This window comes from Pteropus vampyrus, unplaced genomic scaffold, assembly GCF_000151845.1.
Source record: "Pteropus vampyrus isolate Shadow unplaced genomic scaffold, Pvam_2.0 Scaffold120, whole genome shotgun sequence".
In the NCBI taxonomy this organism is placed as follows: Eukaryota; Metazoa; Chordata; class Mammalia; order Chiroptera; family Pteropodidae; genus Pteropus; species Pteropus vampyrus.
Window position 1 is genome coordinate 4,561,715 of NW_011888901.1, and position 16,445 is coordinate 4,578,159.

A 16,445-nucleotide genomic window follows, 5' to 3' on the forward strand; every position below is an offset into this window, starting at 1 on the left:
AATCATGTCATCCGCAAATAGTGACAGTTTGACTTCTTTGTTTCCTATTTAGATGCCTTTTATATCTTTCTCTTGTCTGATTGCACTTGCTAGGACCTCCAATGTTATATTGAATAACAGTAGTGATAGTGGACACCCCTGCCTTGTTCCTGATCTTAGAGGAAAGGTTTTTAGTTTTTCACCATTAGGTATAATGTTGGCTGAGAGTTTGTCATAGATGGTCTTTTTTATATTAAGGTACTTTCCTTCTATACCAATTTTGTGAAGTGTTTTGATCATAAATGGATGCTGTATCTTGTTGAAGGCTTTTTCTGCATCTATTGATATGATCATATGATTCTTATTTTTTAATTCGTTTATGTGGTGTAGCACATTAATCGATTTGCATATGTTGAACCATCCTTGTGCCCCTGGGATAAAGCCCACGTGATTGTAGTATATAATCTTTTTAATATGTTGCTGTATTCAGTTTGCTAGTATCTTATTTAGGATTTTTGCATGTGTGTTCATGAGAGATATTGGTCTGTAATTTTCTTTGTTTGTGTTACCTTTACCAGGTTTTGATATGAGGGTAATATTGGCCTCATAAAATGAGTTAGGAAGTAGTGCCTCCTCTTCGATTTTTTGGAAGAATTTGAGGAGAATAGGTATTAAATCTTCTTTGAATGTTTGGTAGAATTCACTGGTGACACCATCTGGTCCTGGACTTTTACTTTTTTATGATTGTTGCAATTTCCATACTGCTGATGGGTCTATTTAGATCTTCTTGATTCAATCTAAGAAGATTGTATTTTTCTAAGTACTGATCCATTTCTTCTAGGTTATTAAATTTGGTGTTATATAATTTTTCATAGTATTCTTGCATGATTCTTTGTATTTCTGCGATGTTTGTTGTAATTTCTCCTCTTTCATTCCTGATTTTGTTTATTTGTGCCCTTTCTTTTTTTTATTTAATGAGTCTAGCCAGGGGTTTGTCAACTTTATTCACCTTCTCAAAGAACCAGATCTTTGTTGTATTTATGTTTTCTATTATTTTTTCTGTTTTCAATTTCATTTATTTCTGCTCTAATTTTGATTATTTCTTTCCTTCTGCTGACTTTAGGCTTCATTTGTTCTTCCTTTTCTCATTTTTTAAGATGAAGCGTTAGGTTGTTTATTTGGGCTCGTTCTTGTTTTTTGAGATAGGCCTGTAATGATATGAACTTTCCTCTCATGATCGCTTTTCCATGTCCTGAAAGTTTTGATATGTTGTACTATCATTATCATTCGTTTCTATGTATCTCTTGATCTCTCTTTTTATTTCTTCCCTGACTCAGTTATTCTTCAGTAACATGTTGTTTAATCTCCATGTATTTGTGGTTCCTCCTGATTTCTTTTTGCAGTTGATCTCCAGTTTCAAAGCATTATGATCAGAGAATATAGTTGGAATGATTTCAACCCTCTTACATTTGTTGAAGCTATCTCTGGGTCCCTGTATGTAGTCAGTCCTTGAGAATATTCCATGTGCACTAGAGAAGAATTTATAAGCAGCTGTTTAGGGATGGTAGGCTCTGTAAATGTCAGTTATGTCCAGTTGGTCTAATGTGTCATTTAAGGATGTTATTTCCTTATTGACTTTCTGTTTGGATGATCTGTCCATATCCGACAGTGGGGTATTTAAGTCCCCTACTACAATAGTGTTTTGGTGTGTTTCTCCCTTTTGTTCTGTTAGTAATTGCTTTATATATTTCGGGGCTCCCTGATTGGGAGCATAGATTAATAAGTGTTATGTTTTCTTGGTGCATGATTCCCTTTATCATTATGAAGTGTCCCTCAGTATCTTTCTTTACTTTTTTTATTTTGAAGTCTATTTCATCTAATACTAGTACCGCTACCCTCGCTTTTCTCTGATTGCCATTTGCTTGAAATATCATTTTCCATCCTTTCACTTTGAGTCTATATTTGTCTTTGGAGCTGAGATGTGTCTCCTGGAGGCAGCATATGGTTGGATTTTGTTTTTGATCCATTCTGCAACTCTGTGCCTTTTTATTGGTGAGTTCAGTTCATTTACATTTAGGGTGATTATTGAAATGAGGTCTTCTTATAGCCATTTTATCTTCTGCTTTCTGGTAGCTCGTTGTTTCCATTGCTTCCTTGTCCTTGTGCTTCTGTTTTGTTTTTATTTTGGTTGGCTTTTGTGGGTTTTCCCTCTGGTTCTCCTTGTTTTATGTTATATACTTCAGTTCTGAATCTTTGGTGTGTGGTTACCATTATGAATATGTAAAAGATAGTTATATATATACAGTTGTCCATTTTCTTCTGTGTGTGCCTTATCTCCATTCCCCTTTGCGAATTTGGATCTTTGAATCCTCCCCTTTTCAGTCATTGTTATCTCAATTTGTCCCTATGTATGCTGAACATTCATTACTATCTTGCTATAACAATGCTCTTATTATTAGTTAAGCTTATAATGCCCTGTTCTTAGTAAAGATTGCACTCCTCTGCTTCTATTTGCCTGATATTCACTTTTACTCCTAATTATGTTTTTTGTAGGGTTTTTTTGTTTGTTTGTTTGTTTTGTCATTTTGTTTTAGGTGCGCTGACCCCTTTCTGTATTTCCTGTAGTGCAGGCCTTGTATTGGAGAATTCTCTCAATTTTTGTATGTCTGGAAAGGTCTTAATTTCTCCTTCATATCTAAAGGAGAGCTTAGCTGGATACACTTTCTAGGTTGGTAGTCCTTTCACTTAATAGTTTAAATATTTGATTCCATTCTTTTCTGGCTTGTAACGTCTATGCTGAGAAGTCCAATGATAATCTAATGGGTTTTCCTTTATAAATTACCATTTTCTTCTCCCTGGCTGCCCTGATAATTCTATCTTTGTTGTTGATTTTTGATAACTTTAATACAATGTATCTTAGGGAAGGCCTTTTTGGGTTGAGATAATTGGGTATTCTGTTGGCTTCTTGAATTCCAAGCTCCAGCTCATTCCTGAGATTTGGGAAATTCTCATCAACTCTTTGTTTGAAAATGCTTTCTAGTCCCTGCTCCTTTTCCTCACCTCCGATAATGCCCATTATTCTTATGTTTCCTCAGCTAGTTCTTGTATTTCTCTTTCATTCTTTTTCATTCTTTGGTTTCTCTCTTCTTCTTTGTGGTTCATTTCTAGATTTTTGTCTTCGATATCACTGATCCTCTCCTCCATTTGGTCGACTCTGTTTCTCAAGCTTGCCATTTCGTTTTTCAACTGTTGCAGTGTGTTTTTTTATCTTCAGAATATCTATTCTGTTCTTCTTGAAGGTTTTGATCTCCTGGCCCTGCTCATCTAGTTGTGTTTTCAATTCTTGAAATTGTTGATATGACTCGTTTCGGTTTTCACTGAGTTTTTTCAGAAGTACCATCCTGAATTCTCTGTCATTTAAGTAGCATATTTTTATGTCTGTAAGCTTACTTTCTGGATATTTTTCTCTTTCTTTCTGAGATGCCTTGTCACCTTGGTTGTTCATGGTGTTTAATGGACTATTTCTACTCCTGGGCATTAATGGAAGTGTATTCTGTTGTTTTTCCAGAAAGAAGATTTATTCTATAAAGGTCTCTCTTTAGTCTGCTGCAAAAATTTGCTTTTCTTTTTGTTCCCAGTAGGTGATGTCTAAGCCTCTTGGATCCTTGCTTTTTATAAAGCCTAAATAATGTCTTTTTTAATTTTCTTGTAGATATTTAATCACACTTGCTATTCTCAGTTTCAGTCCCTATCATTGTTAGCAACTGTTTTGGTAGCATTTGCTCAGATTCCCCTGGGGCTCTGTGGTGACCGCTGTCTGAGGGTATGGGGGGCGGGGCCCTCTGGATTGGGAGTTGGGGGCTGTGTGGCTTAGCCTCAGTTTTGCAGCCGCGGCCGGTAGAAGTCAACTGTTTGTTTCTCTGTGGTCCCGTTCTGCCTCTCTGCTTTCTGCCCTGCTTCTGGCTGTGTGGAAAAGTCCCAGCACTTCCAAGCAGTGCTGTTCAGGGAAGTCGCTGCATCTTCACCCCTCCCCTTCCTCGTGCTAAGAGCTCCATAAGCTGTGAGAGGCACTTTCTTTATTTCTCCCAGTCCACTGCCCGACACTTGGGGTTCTGACCTGTGGTAGTTCTTATGCGCAGATCTCACACTCAGATATGCTGGTGTGCAGTTTGGCTGTTTTTTGTTCAGTTTTAGATGTTCAGCTTATTGTTGTTTCAAGGGAAGAGATATGAGGACGTCTCTCACTCCGCCATGTTTTCCCAGAATCTCACATAGGTGCTTTTTATATGTAGTTTTTTAGTTTTTCTGCAATTGAGTTTGTAAAAATAAATTTTGGTGCTTTCCTTTTAGAATGCCATGTATAAATCTGAAACCTCATTTGCATTACATTACAGGCTGACCTCTGTGTCCCTCGATTGAATGAAGGGGACCAAGTTGTACTGATCAATGGTCGGGACATTGCAGAACATACCCATGATCAGGTTGTCCTGTTTATTAAAGCTAGCTGCGAAAGACATTCTGGGGAACTTGTACTTCTAGTTCGACCTAATGGTAAGTACTCTATGCAGCACTGGATATTTTTCATAATTTGTTAGTATTTATTACTAGACATGGCAGTCAGAGTAGGCTTTTTAAAACGGAAGTCCTGTCATGTCAGTTTCCTACTCAAAGCACAGCGACTTCCATTCACATTTGGAGTAAAATCTGAATTCCTGACCTCCGTGCCTACCATTCAGCCTTGCTCACTCTCCTCTATTCTGTGCTGGCTTTCTTGCTGTTCCCTCTGCCTAAAACACTCTTATTGATTTTTGTATGATTTATACTCTCATTTGCTTTAGGTCTCTGCTCAAATGTCACCCCCAGAAAGTCCTTCTTTCCTGACTACCAAAGCTGAAATGGCTTCTCTCTTCCCCCATTTGCTCTAGCAGTAGTAATAGGTACTCAATAAATAGTTAAATGAATGAGTAAATTTTGAACTCTGTTCCACTTTTAGAGAACTCTATAACAAGCTGTAGTTAAAACATTTTTTGGAAATCCTGCCTTTATTTTCATTATGATAATGCCCAGTAAACCTAATCATATCATCTCCTGCTCTGGACAGCAGACTAGTTAATTCATAGACAAGAGGCTCAGGCTTGGAGAAACCTTAATACTGTAAGCACTGGATCCTTTGCTGACTACTGGAGTTTCTCTACAATAGTCTCAAGAACATCCCACCTATGTGGAACACTCATGGCTCTTGAAGCAGTTCATTCCCTCTTTGGATAGGTTGAACTATTAATTGAGTTAAAAATCCAACTTCCTTCAGTCCTATTATTCCTAATTCTGTCACTTTGTGGTACATACAATAAACTTAATGCAGAATAAGTTTAATCCCTCTGCCTTCAGTTTTTTGACAGTAACTGATTTTACCAGAAACCCTCCCCCTTTCTCCAGTTTAAGAGCCAGTGTTCCACATAGCATTGTTTCAAGTTCTGTCAATATTCTCAGTCTCTTCTGTGAAAAAAAAAAAAATGCTTGTAGATACATTCTTCTAGATTTTTCTAAATAGTTTACTGTTCATCATAGTTTTAGCCACAAGAGTAATTATTGGTTAATGCCATGTTACCAGTTGTTGAACAGTACCATAGGGAAGTAAAATACAATTAGAACTCTATCTCCCATCACATCCAACCGTGTAAAATTTTACAAGAAAAAAAACCACAAAACTTATTTTGCCTATTGGGTACAATAGGCATTTTTATTTTATCTTCTCTACTTCATATTTTTCAGTTTTCATGTTCTAAAATTCGCTTTCTAGGAAAATTCAAAGGACTTCAACAGAACATTCTATTTTGACTTTTCAAGGAACTCATTCAGTTAGACTTGATATTTGGGTGATTCATTATTAGGCATTTTACGTCACATAAAGCAACTTAAATTTTTTACTAAGAATAATATTCTCTCTATTTTCTATTTTTTTCTTTATAACAGATACTAAAGAACTTAACAATAATAACAATAATAGCTAATATTTTTTAAATGCTTCCTATGCACCTGGACTCTTTCACATATTCTCATTTAATCTTTATAGCCATCCATTGAGATAAATGAATTATCCCCAATTTATGGTTGAAGACATTTTGGCACCAAGACATTCAGCTCACAAATTCATGACTAGTACAGACCCAGAATATGAACAAAAGTCCATATATTTGAAAAGTCATGAAATTCCAACTAACCTAATATACACTTTAAATTAGGAGAAGAACCCTCCTAGTGCTTACTTCTTGACAAAAGAGCTTTCTAATTTTAGTCTCAAAATCTGGACTAGGACCTGTATTCACTTTCAGTGTGGGTTTATCATGTCCATCTTTATTTAAAGTAACATGCAACGTGTCCTGAAATAATGTTTCATTCAATGTCGCTTTGTTTTAATGTTGATGAGAACAAAGAAAATGATTCCCATTCTGGGCCATTGTCTGTATGAAGTTTGCACATTCTGCTTTTCTCTCCTTGAGTGTTTTCTGGGGACTCCTATTTCTTCCCACATCCCACAGACGTTCACATGAGATGGATTGGCATGTCTGCATTGTCCCAGTCTGAGTGAGTGTGGGTGTGTGAGCATGCCTTGAGCTGGAAGGGTGTCCTGTCCAGGGTGGGTTCCCCCCTTGTGCTCTTAGCTGCCAGGACAGGCTCTGGCCACCCTCTACCATGAACTGGAATAAGCAGATTGGAAAATAATTATCTTACTTGTTTTTATTTATCTTTATTAAATGTATGTCTAGCTCACATTTATTTCAGCGTTTAATATTAGAAGTATTTTGAATCTTTATTTAGAAGTTTGATGATGTTTTTGTGACCAGAAATATGTTGTAGGAACTTAACTCTAGTTTATATCATTTAGCCTATGGTAAAATCAGTTCCAATATATGTTGTTTTGCTTAAAGTCTCAGTTTCTAAGAACCTATCAACAACATTAACTGAGGACTTTCTGTATAATCAAAATTTTAAATTATGTTTGTTGAAAATATTAGAAAAACAAAAAAGTTGTTTTTCTGATCTTTTCCCCTTTAAATCTTATTTCTTCTTAGACAAAATGCATTCATACCATGTTGTCTTTTTGTTCTTCATTTCAGAAATTTATTTTCAAAAGCACATACATATCTGAGCAGGAACTAAACATCTTAGACAAGGGCACAAGAGACCCCTAGCTTCGCTCCATCCTTTAGAGGGCTGTATTCTGGCTCTCCTTCAACTTTGCCAACCTCTCACCACCATGGGGATCAGGATCTAGCAGGAGCAAGGAGGCGTGCCAAGTCATCACCCATGACCTCCCTTTCCTTTTTAGACCACTTTTTTCAGCCCTCAGTTTTCTGTCCGAATAGCTCTGAGTCCACTCCTGGGCCTCTGTGGCCATTTTCTTCAGGTCCATTCTCCCAAAGTGGCTCACATGATGTATGTACCCCTAGGCCAGCCGGGTGGCTAAGAGAAAGCAGTTTGCAGAGGTGTGTAGAACAAGCTTACATATGGACGGGGATGTTCATGCATGTGTTCATAGCCCCCCCCCCCGCCATGTTTAGGTATAGAGCTGAGGGTGGGGAAGAAAAATTAAGGGTGGGCTTTAGGCCAGATTCTAGGGTCTGGCTCTCTTTAAAGTACTGTGACCCTGAATTTTGGCCTAGATTCTCATTTGAAATCTGACCTCCCAGGTTGTTTCGTAGATATGCCAAAGAAAGAGGATAAAACATTTTGCCTAGCACTTTGTTAAGTTTATTTGTAACCTTTCATACCTAGGTATATGGTATATAAGTCTCTATTTGTACTCTTGCCCTAGGTCCAACAAATTAAGGTCAAGTCTGTTCAGAGATGCTTCTTGGCAGCTTCTCTTTTTCTTAATATCTCTCCAAGTTATAGACATTTTTGGCAGTATGGCCAAGAATACTTTTTTTCTCCAAAGGTATAGTAGAGTTCTTCAACTCCACAATCACTTTTCATCCCTACAACGTGGCACCAGACTCAGATCTGATGAATTGTGAACATATAAATTATTTTTCCTGACACATAATTGAGGAATATATATGGTAAATTCCTTTCATCAATTAAGATTTCTCTCTGTCTTTTTTTGTATTTTTTGTTGTTGTCTTAGCTGTATATGATGTAGTGGAAGAAAAGCTAGAAAATGAGCCAGACTTCCAGTACATTCCTGAAAAAGCCCCACTAGATAGTGTCCATCAGGATGACCATTCCTTGCGGGAGTCGATGATTCAGCTAGCTGAGGGCCTTATCACTGGAACAGTCTTGACACAATTTGATGTAAGTAATATTGTATGGTTTCTTAATTGCCTTATCTATCAGTTATAATTTACAAATTAAAATGGTATTGAGATATATTTGACATAAAAAGAGTTCTATAATATAAAGTTGTTTAAATTGCTCCCAAAATAACAAGCTATGGTTACATAGATATCTATTCAAAAGAGAGGAATAAAGAGATTTTATACCTATGTCATCAAACTAAATTCTTTTCTGTAATTAAATAGCTGTTTTTACGAAAGCTGGCGGATGAAGATAGGCTATTGTAGACTTAAAAATAAGGAATTAAAGGAAAATAACTTTTGTACTTTGTCATATTTAATACATCTCTAATTTTTGTCAGTGTAGTTGACCATCATTAATATTTATTGCTCTAAAATATATGTTATAGATAAGTGACTATAAAACATTTGTGACTAAAAAACATTTAGAGTATGTCAGTTTTTCTTTTAAAAATTTCTTGGTTCATACCCTATAAATATCTGCAAGCTAAATGAAAGCTAAATGTCCTCTGCAGATTTGCTATTCAAACTTAAAGTACTATTTTGCTGCAACCAAAATTGTTTTCACTTGTTTTACCATTCTTCAAAATCTGATACATAGTTCATGTAAGAAATGGTGTAGAATTCAGCTCTGCAAATCTGGTTTAATAACTTACGAGCTAGCATAAGATACATCATTTTATAGATGAGGTATTTTAAGGAAAAAACTTGTTTCTTGTTAGTATAGAAACAAGTCTGAAAAACAAAACAGAACTCTTGATGGCTTGCTGAACTTGTACTTTTTTTTCTTTTTTAGCAACTATATCGGAAAAAACCTGGAATGACAATGTCTTGTGCCAAATTACCTCAGAATATTTCCAAAAATAGATACAGAGATATTTCGCCTTGTAAGTATCTATGATCTCTATATATTAATTTTAATCTTTTTAACATAACTTTATTAGAACATTCTTTTTTTGAAATTTTTTCAGATGATGCTACACGGGTCATTTTAAAGGGTAATGAAGACTATATCAATGCAAATTATATAAATGTAAGTTTACTTTTTATTATGTCATTGTCATTGGTATTTGAAATTTATCCTCTTTTTAAAAGCCTAACCTTGAGAGAATATTAAAATGTTCAAATATTGAAAATATTATAAAATTAATCTTAAAATATAGTTTGGTACTGGCATATTAATATAAACATAGAGCAGTGAAATAGAATAGTCTAGTCTTGAAATAAAGACTAGAATTTTGTTTATGATAGGGATAGCCTTTTAAGTCATTGAATATAAAACAGATTATCTAGAGAATAGGTAAGGTCTACTGTCTAGACTATCTCATTGTAAGGAGGTCCCCCACCCCTTGGGGAAAAAAAAATTATTACTTTTTTCCTTAACTTTGTAATACAGAAAATTTCAAACATACAAAAGCAGAGGAAAAAATAGCATGAACTTCAGTATACACATCACTCAGCTTCATCAATGATCAACTCATGGCCAACTTTGTTTCACCTATATCCGCACCATGCCCCCACACATCCATATGGTTTTGAAACAAATCTATACATCATATTATTTATCTATAAGTAGTTTATCTACTCACTTTTGATGCCAACATACATTTTAGATATATTAAAATATAAATGTAAGAAATGAAATCATGAAATAACTTAGAAGAAATATATGAGAACTGCTTAAAATCTCAGAAAGAGGAAAGTTTTTCTATGTTTAGAAAGTATGTGTAAGTTATAAAGAAAAGATTAATTTGGCAATATAAGATGGGAGATGCTTTAAAAATAATAAAATCAAATGACGAATTGAATTTTTAAAATACTTCAAAGGACTTATTTCCTCAATATACAAAGAGCTCTATAAATAAATAAGAAAAATAAATACAGTGCAATGAAAATAATGAAGGATATGCAAAGACAATTTATAGAAAGGGAAATGCAAATGACATTTAAAAATTTATGGCATTGTCAAATCTATACCGAAGTAGAAAGACTAGTATGAAGATTCCCCCTCCCTGCTATAAACTTGTTGCCCTGCTTCAAGAACTATCAACAAATGGCCAGTCTTGTTTCATCTAAACACCACCCCTTAGATTATTTTTTTAACGCCCACTTATATCACTTTTTATAAATACAATCAATTCTTGTTATTTGCGATAGCGATAGTCTTTAGTCTTCATTAACCGTGAATTAGCAAGTACTCGATCCTTGCTCCTGAATTAGCAAATACTCGAAACCTAACCTCACAGGATTAGGTCCCTGTGAGCTTCTAGCTGCAACATTTTTGTCAGGTGATCGACACATAACCTTGTTTCTGTTTATAGTCTTTATTAGTCCCCTTGGTGGAAATATTCATAGTTTGCTCTATGAATATATCCATAAATCCATAAATCCATATTTAATCCACATTGTTGATTAATTAACATAGAACTCACAGCCAACAGCACTATAATGTATGCCTTAAGGAAGCTTATCTAACGTATGTGTTTTCTCCATAAGGCATATCATCTTACACTTGAAACAGTAGACAGCACTACCCTTGGGAACCATTTTAAATAGTGAAATCACTGATAAGCACAAAAATTTTAAAATGTGGCACTAAATAGACTGCCAAAAGGACACTTGTTTTACATTATGAGAGCAGAAACAAGAAGGCAGAAGGTGTCTTATTCAACATTAGCTAGAAGTGTACACATTGGGTGGCTCAAATTTTTCACCTCTTTGGACAGGTCTGTAGATAACTATGAAAGCTCTCCAAGTATTTTAGAGTTACAAATAAATTTTAGCAAGTAGGCAAATTTGCAAATGCAGAATTTGTGAATAATAAGTATTGACTATTTTAGTATGTATCTCTAAGGACTTTTTATTTTTTTAGCAAAACTACAATATCATTATAACACTTAGAAAAATAACAATGACAAATAAATAATACACTCAATTTAATTCACAAAAAGAGAAATACAAATCAAAACTGCAAGGAATTACCATTTTTCACTTATTAGATTGAAATATCAAAAAGTTTGATAATGCCATATGTATAAGTCTGTATCCTTTATCTGAAACCTTGGGGTCAAATGTGCTTTGGAATTTAGAATTTTTTGGATTTTTTAAAGCTTATTAAGTACATGTACCATATATTATGTAGGTAACATCCTCTGCAGGCTATGAGATATTACCTTGTAATCACTATATTGATATTCAAGAGCAAACTATGAATATTTCCACCAAGGGGACTAATAAAGACTATAAATAGTCTTAGATCAGTTCAACTCAGATATTGTTGTCAAAGGAGTCTAGGTTAGGTCAGGTATACCAAAAGAAAAAAACAAATTTACACTTTAAAGCATTAGGAGTTTCATAATTGTGGATCGAGGATCGGGGATTGTGGATATATTAAGGGGATTATCAGGAAACAAGCATTCCTCATATATTATTGGTAAAAGTATAAATAGATACACCTATTCTTTGGAGAGCAGTTTGGCACTGTCAAAATTTTAAACGCACATACACTTTGATCCAGCATTCTCATTTCTTCTTTTGCCCATACAAATGTATTTCTTATGTGCGCAAAAATGTTAGGTTTACAAAAGTATTCAGTGCAGCTTTGTTTATGGCAGCAAATAAATTAGCAGCAACTTAAATGTCTGTTAAATAAAGTATGGTCTATTTATACAGTAGAGCCATTAAAAAAAAATTTTATTTACTAATCTGAGATAATCTCAAAGATAAAGTGGAGTAAAAGAAACAAGATGCATAACAACATTATGTTTTACAAAAAAAAAAGATAGCTTTGCATGTTCTTGTGTGTGGTATATAGAATATCTCTGAAAGGATATATTAGAAACTAGAATAAAGGATCACCCTCATGGGCATAAACTAGAGGCTGGGATGTAGTCATCCTTTGGTATTCTTCCAGTTGCCGTGTGCATATGTCACCTTTTGTTAAACTTAATCTCAAAATATAGTAGGATGATGACTCATCTTCCTCCCATACTCACAATCTTACTTCTTTCTAAAAATAATAATGAATTTATATTTTTCTAATATCCTTTTATGTTACATATATTACATGTAAAATCTAAAGCAAATGGTCTACAGCCAGGCTACCCTAATCCTGTCAGATCTTGGAAGCTAAGCAGGGTCGGGCCTGGTTAGTACTTGGATGGGAGAACACCTAGGAAGACCAGGTGCTGTAGGTGTAAAAAATAAATAAAAAAAAATAAGGGATTGTAAACTGACAAGGTCCTTGCAATCTGTGAGGTCAACCAAGGGTTGCCTTGCCTGAAAAAAACAAAAACAAAAACAACTAAATCAAATGGTAGAACTTTTGCTCCTCACAAATTTTACCAATAAGTGTTTACAGACAAATATTTTTTATTTCTGTACCAAGTCTCTGCCTCTTAAACCGGGTTCTCTCTGTAAAACTGCTCATAAAACCATAACAGTGCTTTGGAAAATACTTAAATTTCTGCTTCTACTAACTGAAAAATAGATATGTATAATTACTGAACATTGCCAAGAAATTTCTTCTACAGATAAAATGAATTGTTGATAAAGATTTATTTTACTGACTTTACAGTTTATTGAGATGAGTTATATTCAGTTGTCATTTAGTGAGTAATTTTCATGTGCTTGATTATAATAAAAAGTAAGTCTACAGCCATGCTACCCTGAACATGCCCGATCTCATCTGATCTTGGAAGCTAAGCAGGGTCGGGCCTGGTTAGTACTTGGATGGGAGAGCATATAGGAAGGCCAGGTGCTGTAGGTGTTAAAAAAAAGTAATAATTCAAAAGATTTTATTTCTCTGTCTTTTTCTTTTTAGATGGAAATTCCTTCTTCTAGCATTATAAATCAGTACATTGCTTGTCAAGGGCCATTACCACACACTTGTACAGATTTTTGGCAGATGACTTGGGAACAAGGCTCCTCTATGGTTGTAATGTTAACCACACAAGTTGAACGTGGCAGAGTAAGTCATATTTGAATTTTACACATTGCTTGGGCTTTTGTAAATTACATTGCATATACTGTTGTCAAAATATTCACATCAATTTAGGTTTTTGGTTTTTGTTTTGTTTTGTTTTGTTTTGTTTTGTAACTTTTAAATCCACAGAGGACAGAAAGTAGATTAGTAGTCGTCTAGGTCTAGAGTGGATTTAGGGGGGTGGGATAGAGGAATGCACAATGATTACTAATGGTTATGGGATTTATTTGGGGAGTGATGAAAATGTTGTAAAAGTAATTGTGGTAATGGTTGCATAGCTCTGTGAATATACTAAAAACAGTTGAATTATGTACTTTAAATGGGTGAATTGTATATGAATTTTATGTCAATAAAGCTATTTTTTAATTCTAATTATGAAAATAAATGGATTATGTTTGGGATTTTAATTGAAGATTCTTTCTCATTAATTTAAATCTAAAAAAAATACCAAAATGAGTGCATTATTTTGCCATCCTCATAGTAGTAATCGATACAGGCAAGAATTAATCACAAACGGTAAAACATTGCGTGAAAGCTTATTGTAAACAGGATATTTGCAGTCTCAAAATATATCCAAACAAGTTATTACAGAAAGAAAAAAATAACAAAGGAGAAATGTTAATAGTTGGTAGATCTAGGTAAAGCATGTATGAGAGTTCATTAAATTATTCTTATAACTTTCTGTAAGTTTGAAAGTTCTTAAAAATTAAAACATTTAAAAAATTAGAGAATCTAAATTATACATATATATATTGAATCTATTGATTTTAGGTTAAATGTCACCAATATTGGCCAGAACCCACAGGAAGTTCATCCTATGGATGCTACCAAGTCACCTGCCACTCAGAAGAAGGAAACACTGCATACATCTTCAGGAAAATGACACTATTTAACCAAGAGGTGGGAAGGCAAGATATCCATTCATTAGTACTGCTATGTTCAAGGTGAAGGCTTTGAAAGCTGGAAATGTTTTTAGTCTGAGTCCTGGTTACTAGGAAGTATTAATTTTAAATTACTGAACTATTGGCTTCATTGGGATGCTCTGGAATTTCATAAACTGTATTTTCCTACTATAATAAATGTATTTCCAAGTTCTATAGGTAAATGAATGGCCATTGAAAAAAAATCTAATATATGAATATTTATTACTCTTAATACTTTGCCTGTTTATAAAAATTATCCCAGGGGTGTGTTTGGTTATAAAGATTTTTTTCCTCCAAAAAATATCAATAAAGTATTTGAGTATATGTTGAAATGGAAAGAACAATTGTAAGCTATCAAATTAGTTCCCTTTTTTAAAAGAGTAGAAGAGAGAAATTTCAGTGTCCTCAGTTTTAAAGGAAAAATATAATGGGCAGGACCCTCCAAGCAGATAGATTATAGCTTTTCTATTTGCTAGTTCTTCTTACTACCACCTGAATCACTCTCCTTGCTTTTGAATCCAGAGCCAGAAATGGAAACTAATTAATATACGATAACTCATTTGGAAGATGTGTGTAGAGGACAACACACTGCCAGTCATGTCAGGCTGCTAGAGACAGTGCACCCTACTTTCACTGCTTGCAGCTATATATTCCTCTGCCACCCACCTTTGGTTTTGAAGAGGACTGAGGAAGAAAGAAATAATTGCCAGAGAAGAGCAAACAGTACAGACTATGAAGACTCAGGGCTAGCCCATCAATGGTTAAGCCTTTAGATATGAGAGCTCCAGTTCCCCCTTATCTCCACCTCCTGAGTATGAATAAAGGAGCCCAACAATACTGAGCCATACAGCTTTACTGGCCAAGAGAGAAGGAGCTAGCAGTTGTGAATAAAGCTAAATTTACAAGAAATAAAGTTTCAAAATCTTAGGAGCTAGAGATTCCACCAGAATGAATTTAGTGTTTAGGGACATATACTGCATAGCTCATGGTCTAACATAACAAGGCAAGGCAATAAGATATCTCTTCATTTTCTCAAGTAGATATGAAAGACAGACTGTATATGATTACATAAAATAATATTTGTATCTTCAGCATAGTTTCTTTATTGTACTTCACCTATAGATTATCCAAAGCAGTTTTATATACTATAGTAGCTTTTCTTTGCAAACCCTGAGTACCTCAGAACTATGCTAAGATGCAATTAGTTTCTAAAGTTTGACACAAATAATTGGGAAAATAAATTTACTATTATAAATACATACATACATGGATGGAGAGACAGATGGTACCCCCAAAACTCAATAAAATATGATTTTACATTACACATTCTTATAGGTTATTGGTACCATTAAATTCTTTTGTTATTAATAATAATTAAAGGTAGTCTATATTAGATACCTCCAATTTATTTTACAGAGTTACAGAATTCTGAAAAATTCATGATTAAATTATACTGTAATATCTTTGAGAATTCTTTAATTAGTTCCTTTCTTAATTATCTCTTACTTTCATGGCCTTTTCTGGAAACTCCCTTGAATGTAAACAATAACCAAATTCATTGTTAAATGACTGTAGCTACCAATTGTTGAGCATATGACTTCAAACAGCTGATTGAGAGATTGACAGTTTCTCTCTCTCATAGAATCCTTTCAATATAAGACTGTCCTTTTGAGGTATAGATGTTATTTTATTTTTAAGTGAGGCTCTGGAATATTAAGTGCCTTAAATATCAGAGTTGAGATGTATAAATCCATTATCTTTTTCTCTATTATACCAACTCTTGGCTCTCAAAAAAGAATTAAGCCCTGATTTGACTTTATGTTTTAATGATATTCAGTTGTTAATCTACATTTATTTTGAGATTTTATTTTCCTGATTTCCATGTTTTGTGTTTTTAAGGATTAGCCCAATTTTTTCAAAAAAACATTTTTGTAGTGTACCATTTTTGTTCACCCAGCAGTTCTTTAGTTTTCATTAAACATTATTCTAGAACTTTACTTGTTTTTGCCTGTTTACTTGATTATCATCTTTAAAATACTTTACAAACATAAGAATTGAGTTAGAAGAAGAGTAATGATCGAAGTAGCTGATACTTAAATGGATACAACTGTTTCTTTAATACAGTTTCCTTTTTTGTTGAAATTTTGGGTTTATTGAGTGTATAACTTTCTGGAGAGGTAGTGGGAGTAGTTTCTTTTGCTTTTCTTCTAAAATTAAAATGAAATGAATATTTACATTTTAAAGATAATCCCTAAGTCAAGG

The 16,445-nt window shown here is 34.1% G+C and overlaps 1 protein-coding gene and 1 pseudogene across 8 annotated transcripts in view; both read left to right on the forward strand.

The window, feature by feature from the left end:
* PTPN4 (protein tyrosine phosphatase, non-receptor type 4) overlaps positions 1-16,445 on the forward strand; it is a 192,944-nt gene that overhangs the window by 162,077 nt on the left and 14,422 nt on the right. For all 8 annotated transcript variants that reach the window (XM_011366098.1, XM_023534124.1, XM_023534122.1 and 5 more), the window contains 6 exons: positions 4,374-4,530; positions 8,108-8,274; positions 9,073-9,163; positions 9,248-9,309; positions 13,099-13,245; positions 14,032-14,160. In XM_011366098.1, the coding sequence (XP_011364400.1) occupies positions 4,374-4,530; positions 8,108-8,274; positions 9,073-9,163; positions 9,248-9,309; positions 13,099-13,245; positions 14,032-14,160 (753 nt within the window). The remainder of the gene's footprint in view (positions 1-4,373; positions 4,531-8,107; positions 8,275-9,072; positions 9,164-9,247; positions 9,310-13,098; positions 13,246-14,031; positions 14,161-16,445) is intronic.
* LOC111743731 lies at positions 12,926-13,044 on the forward strand (annotated as a pseudogene).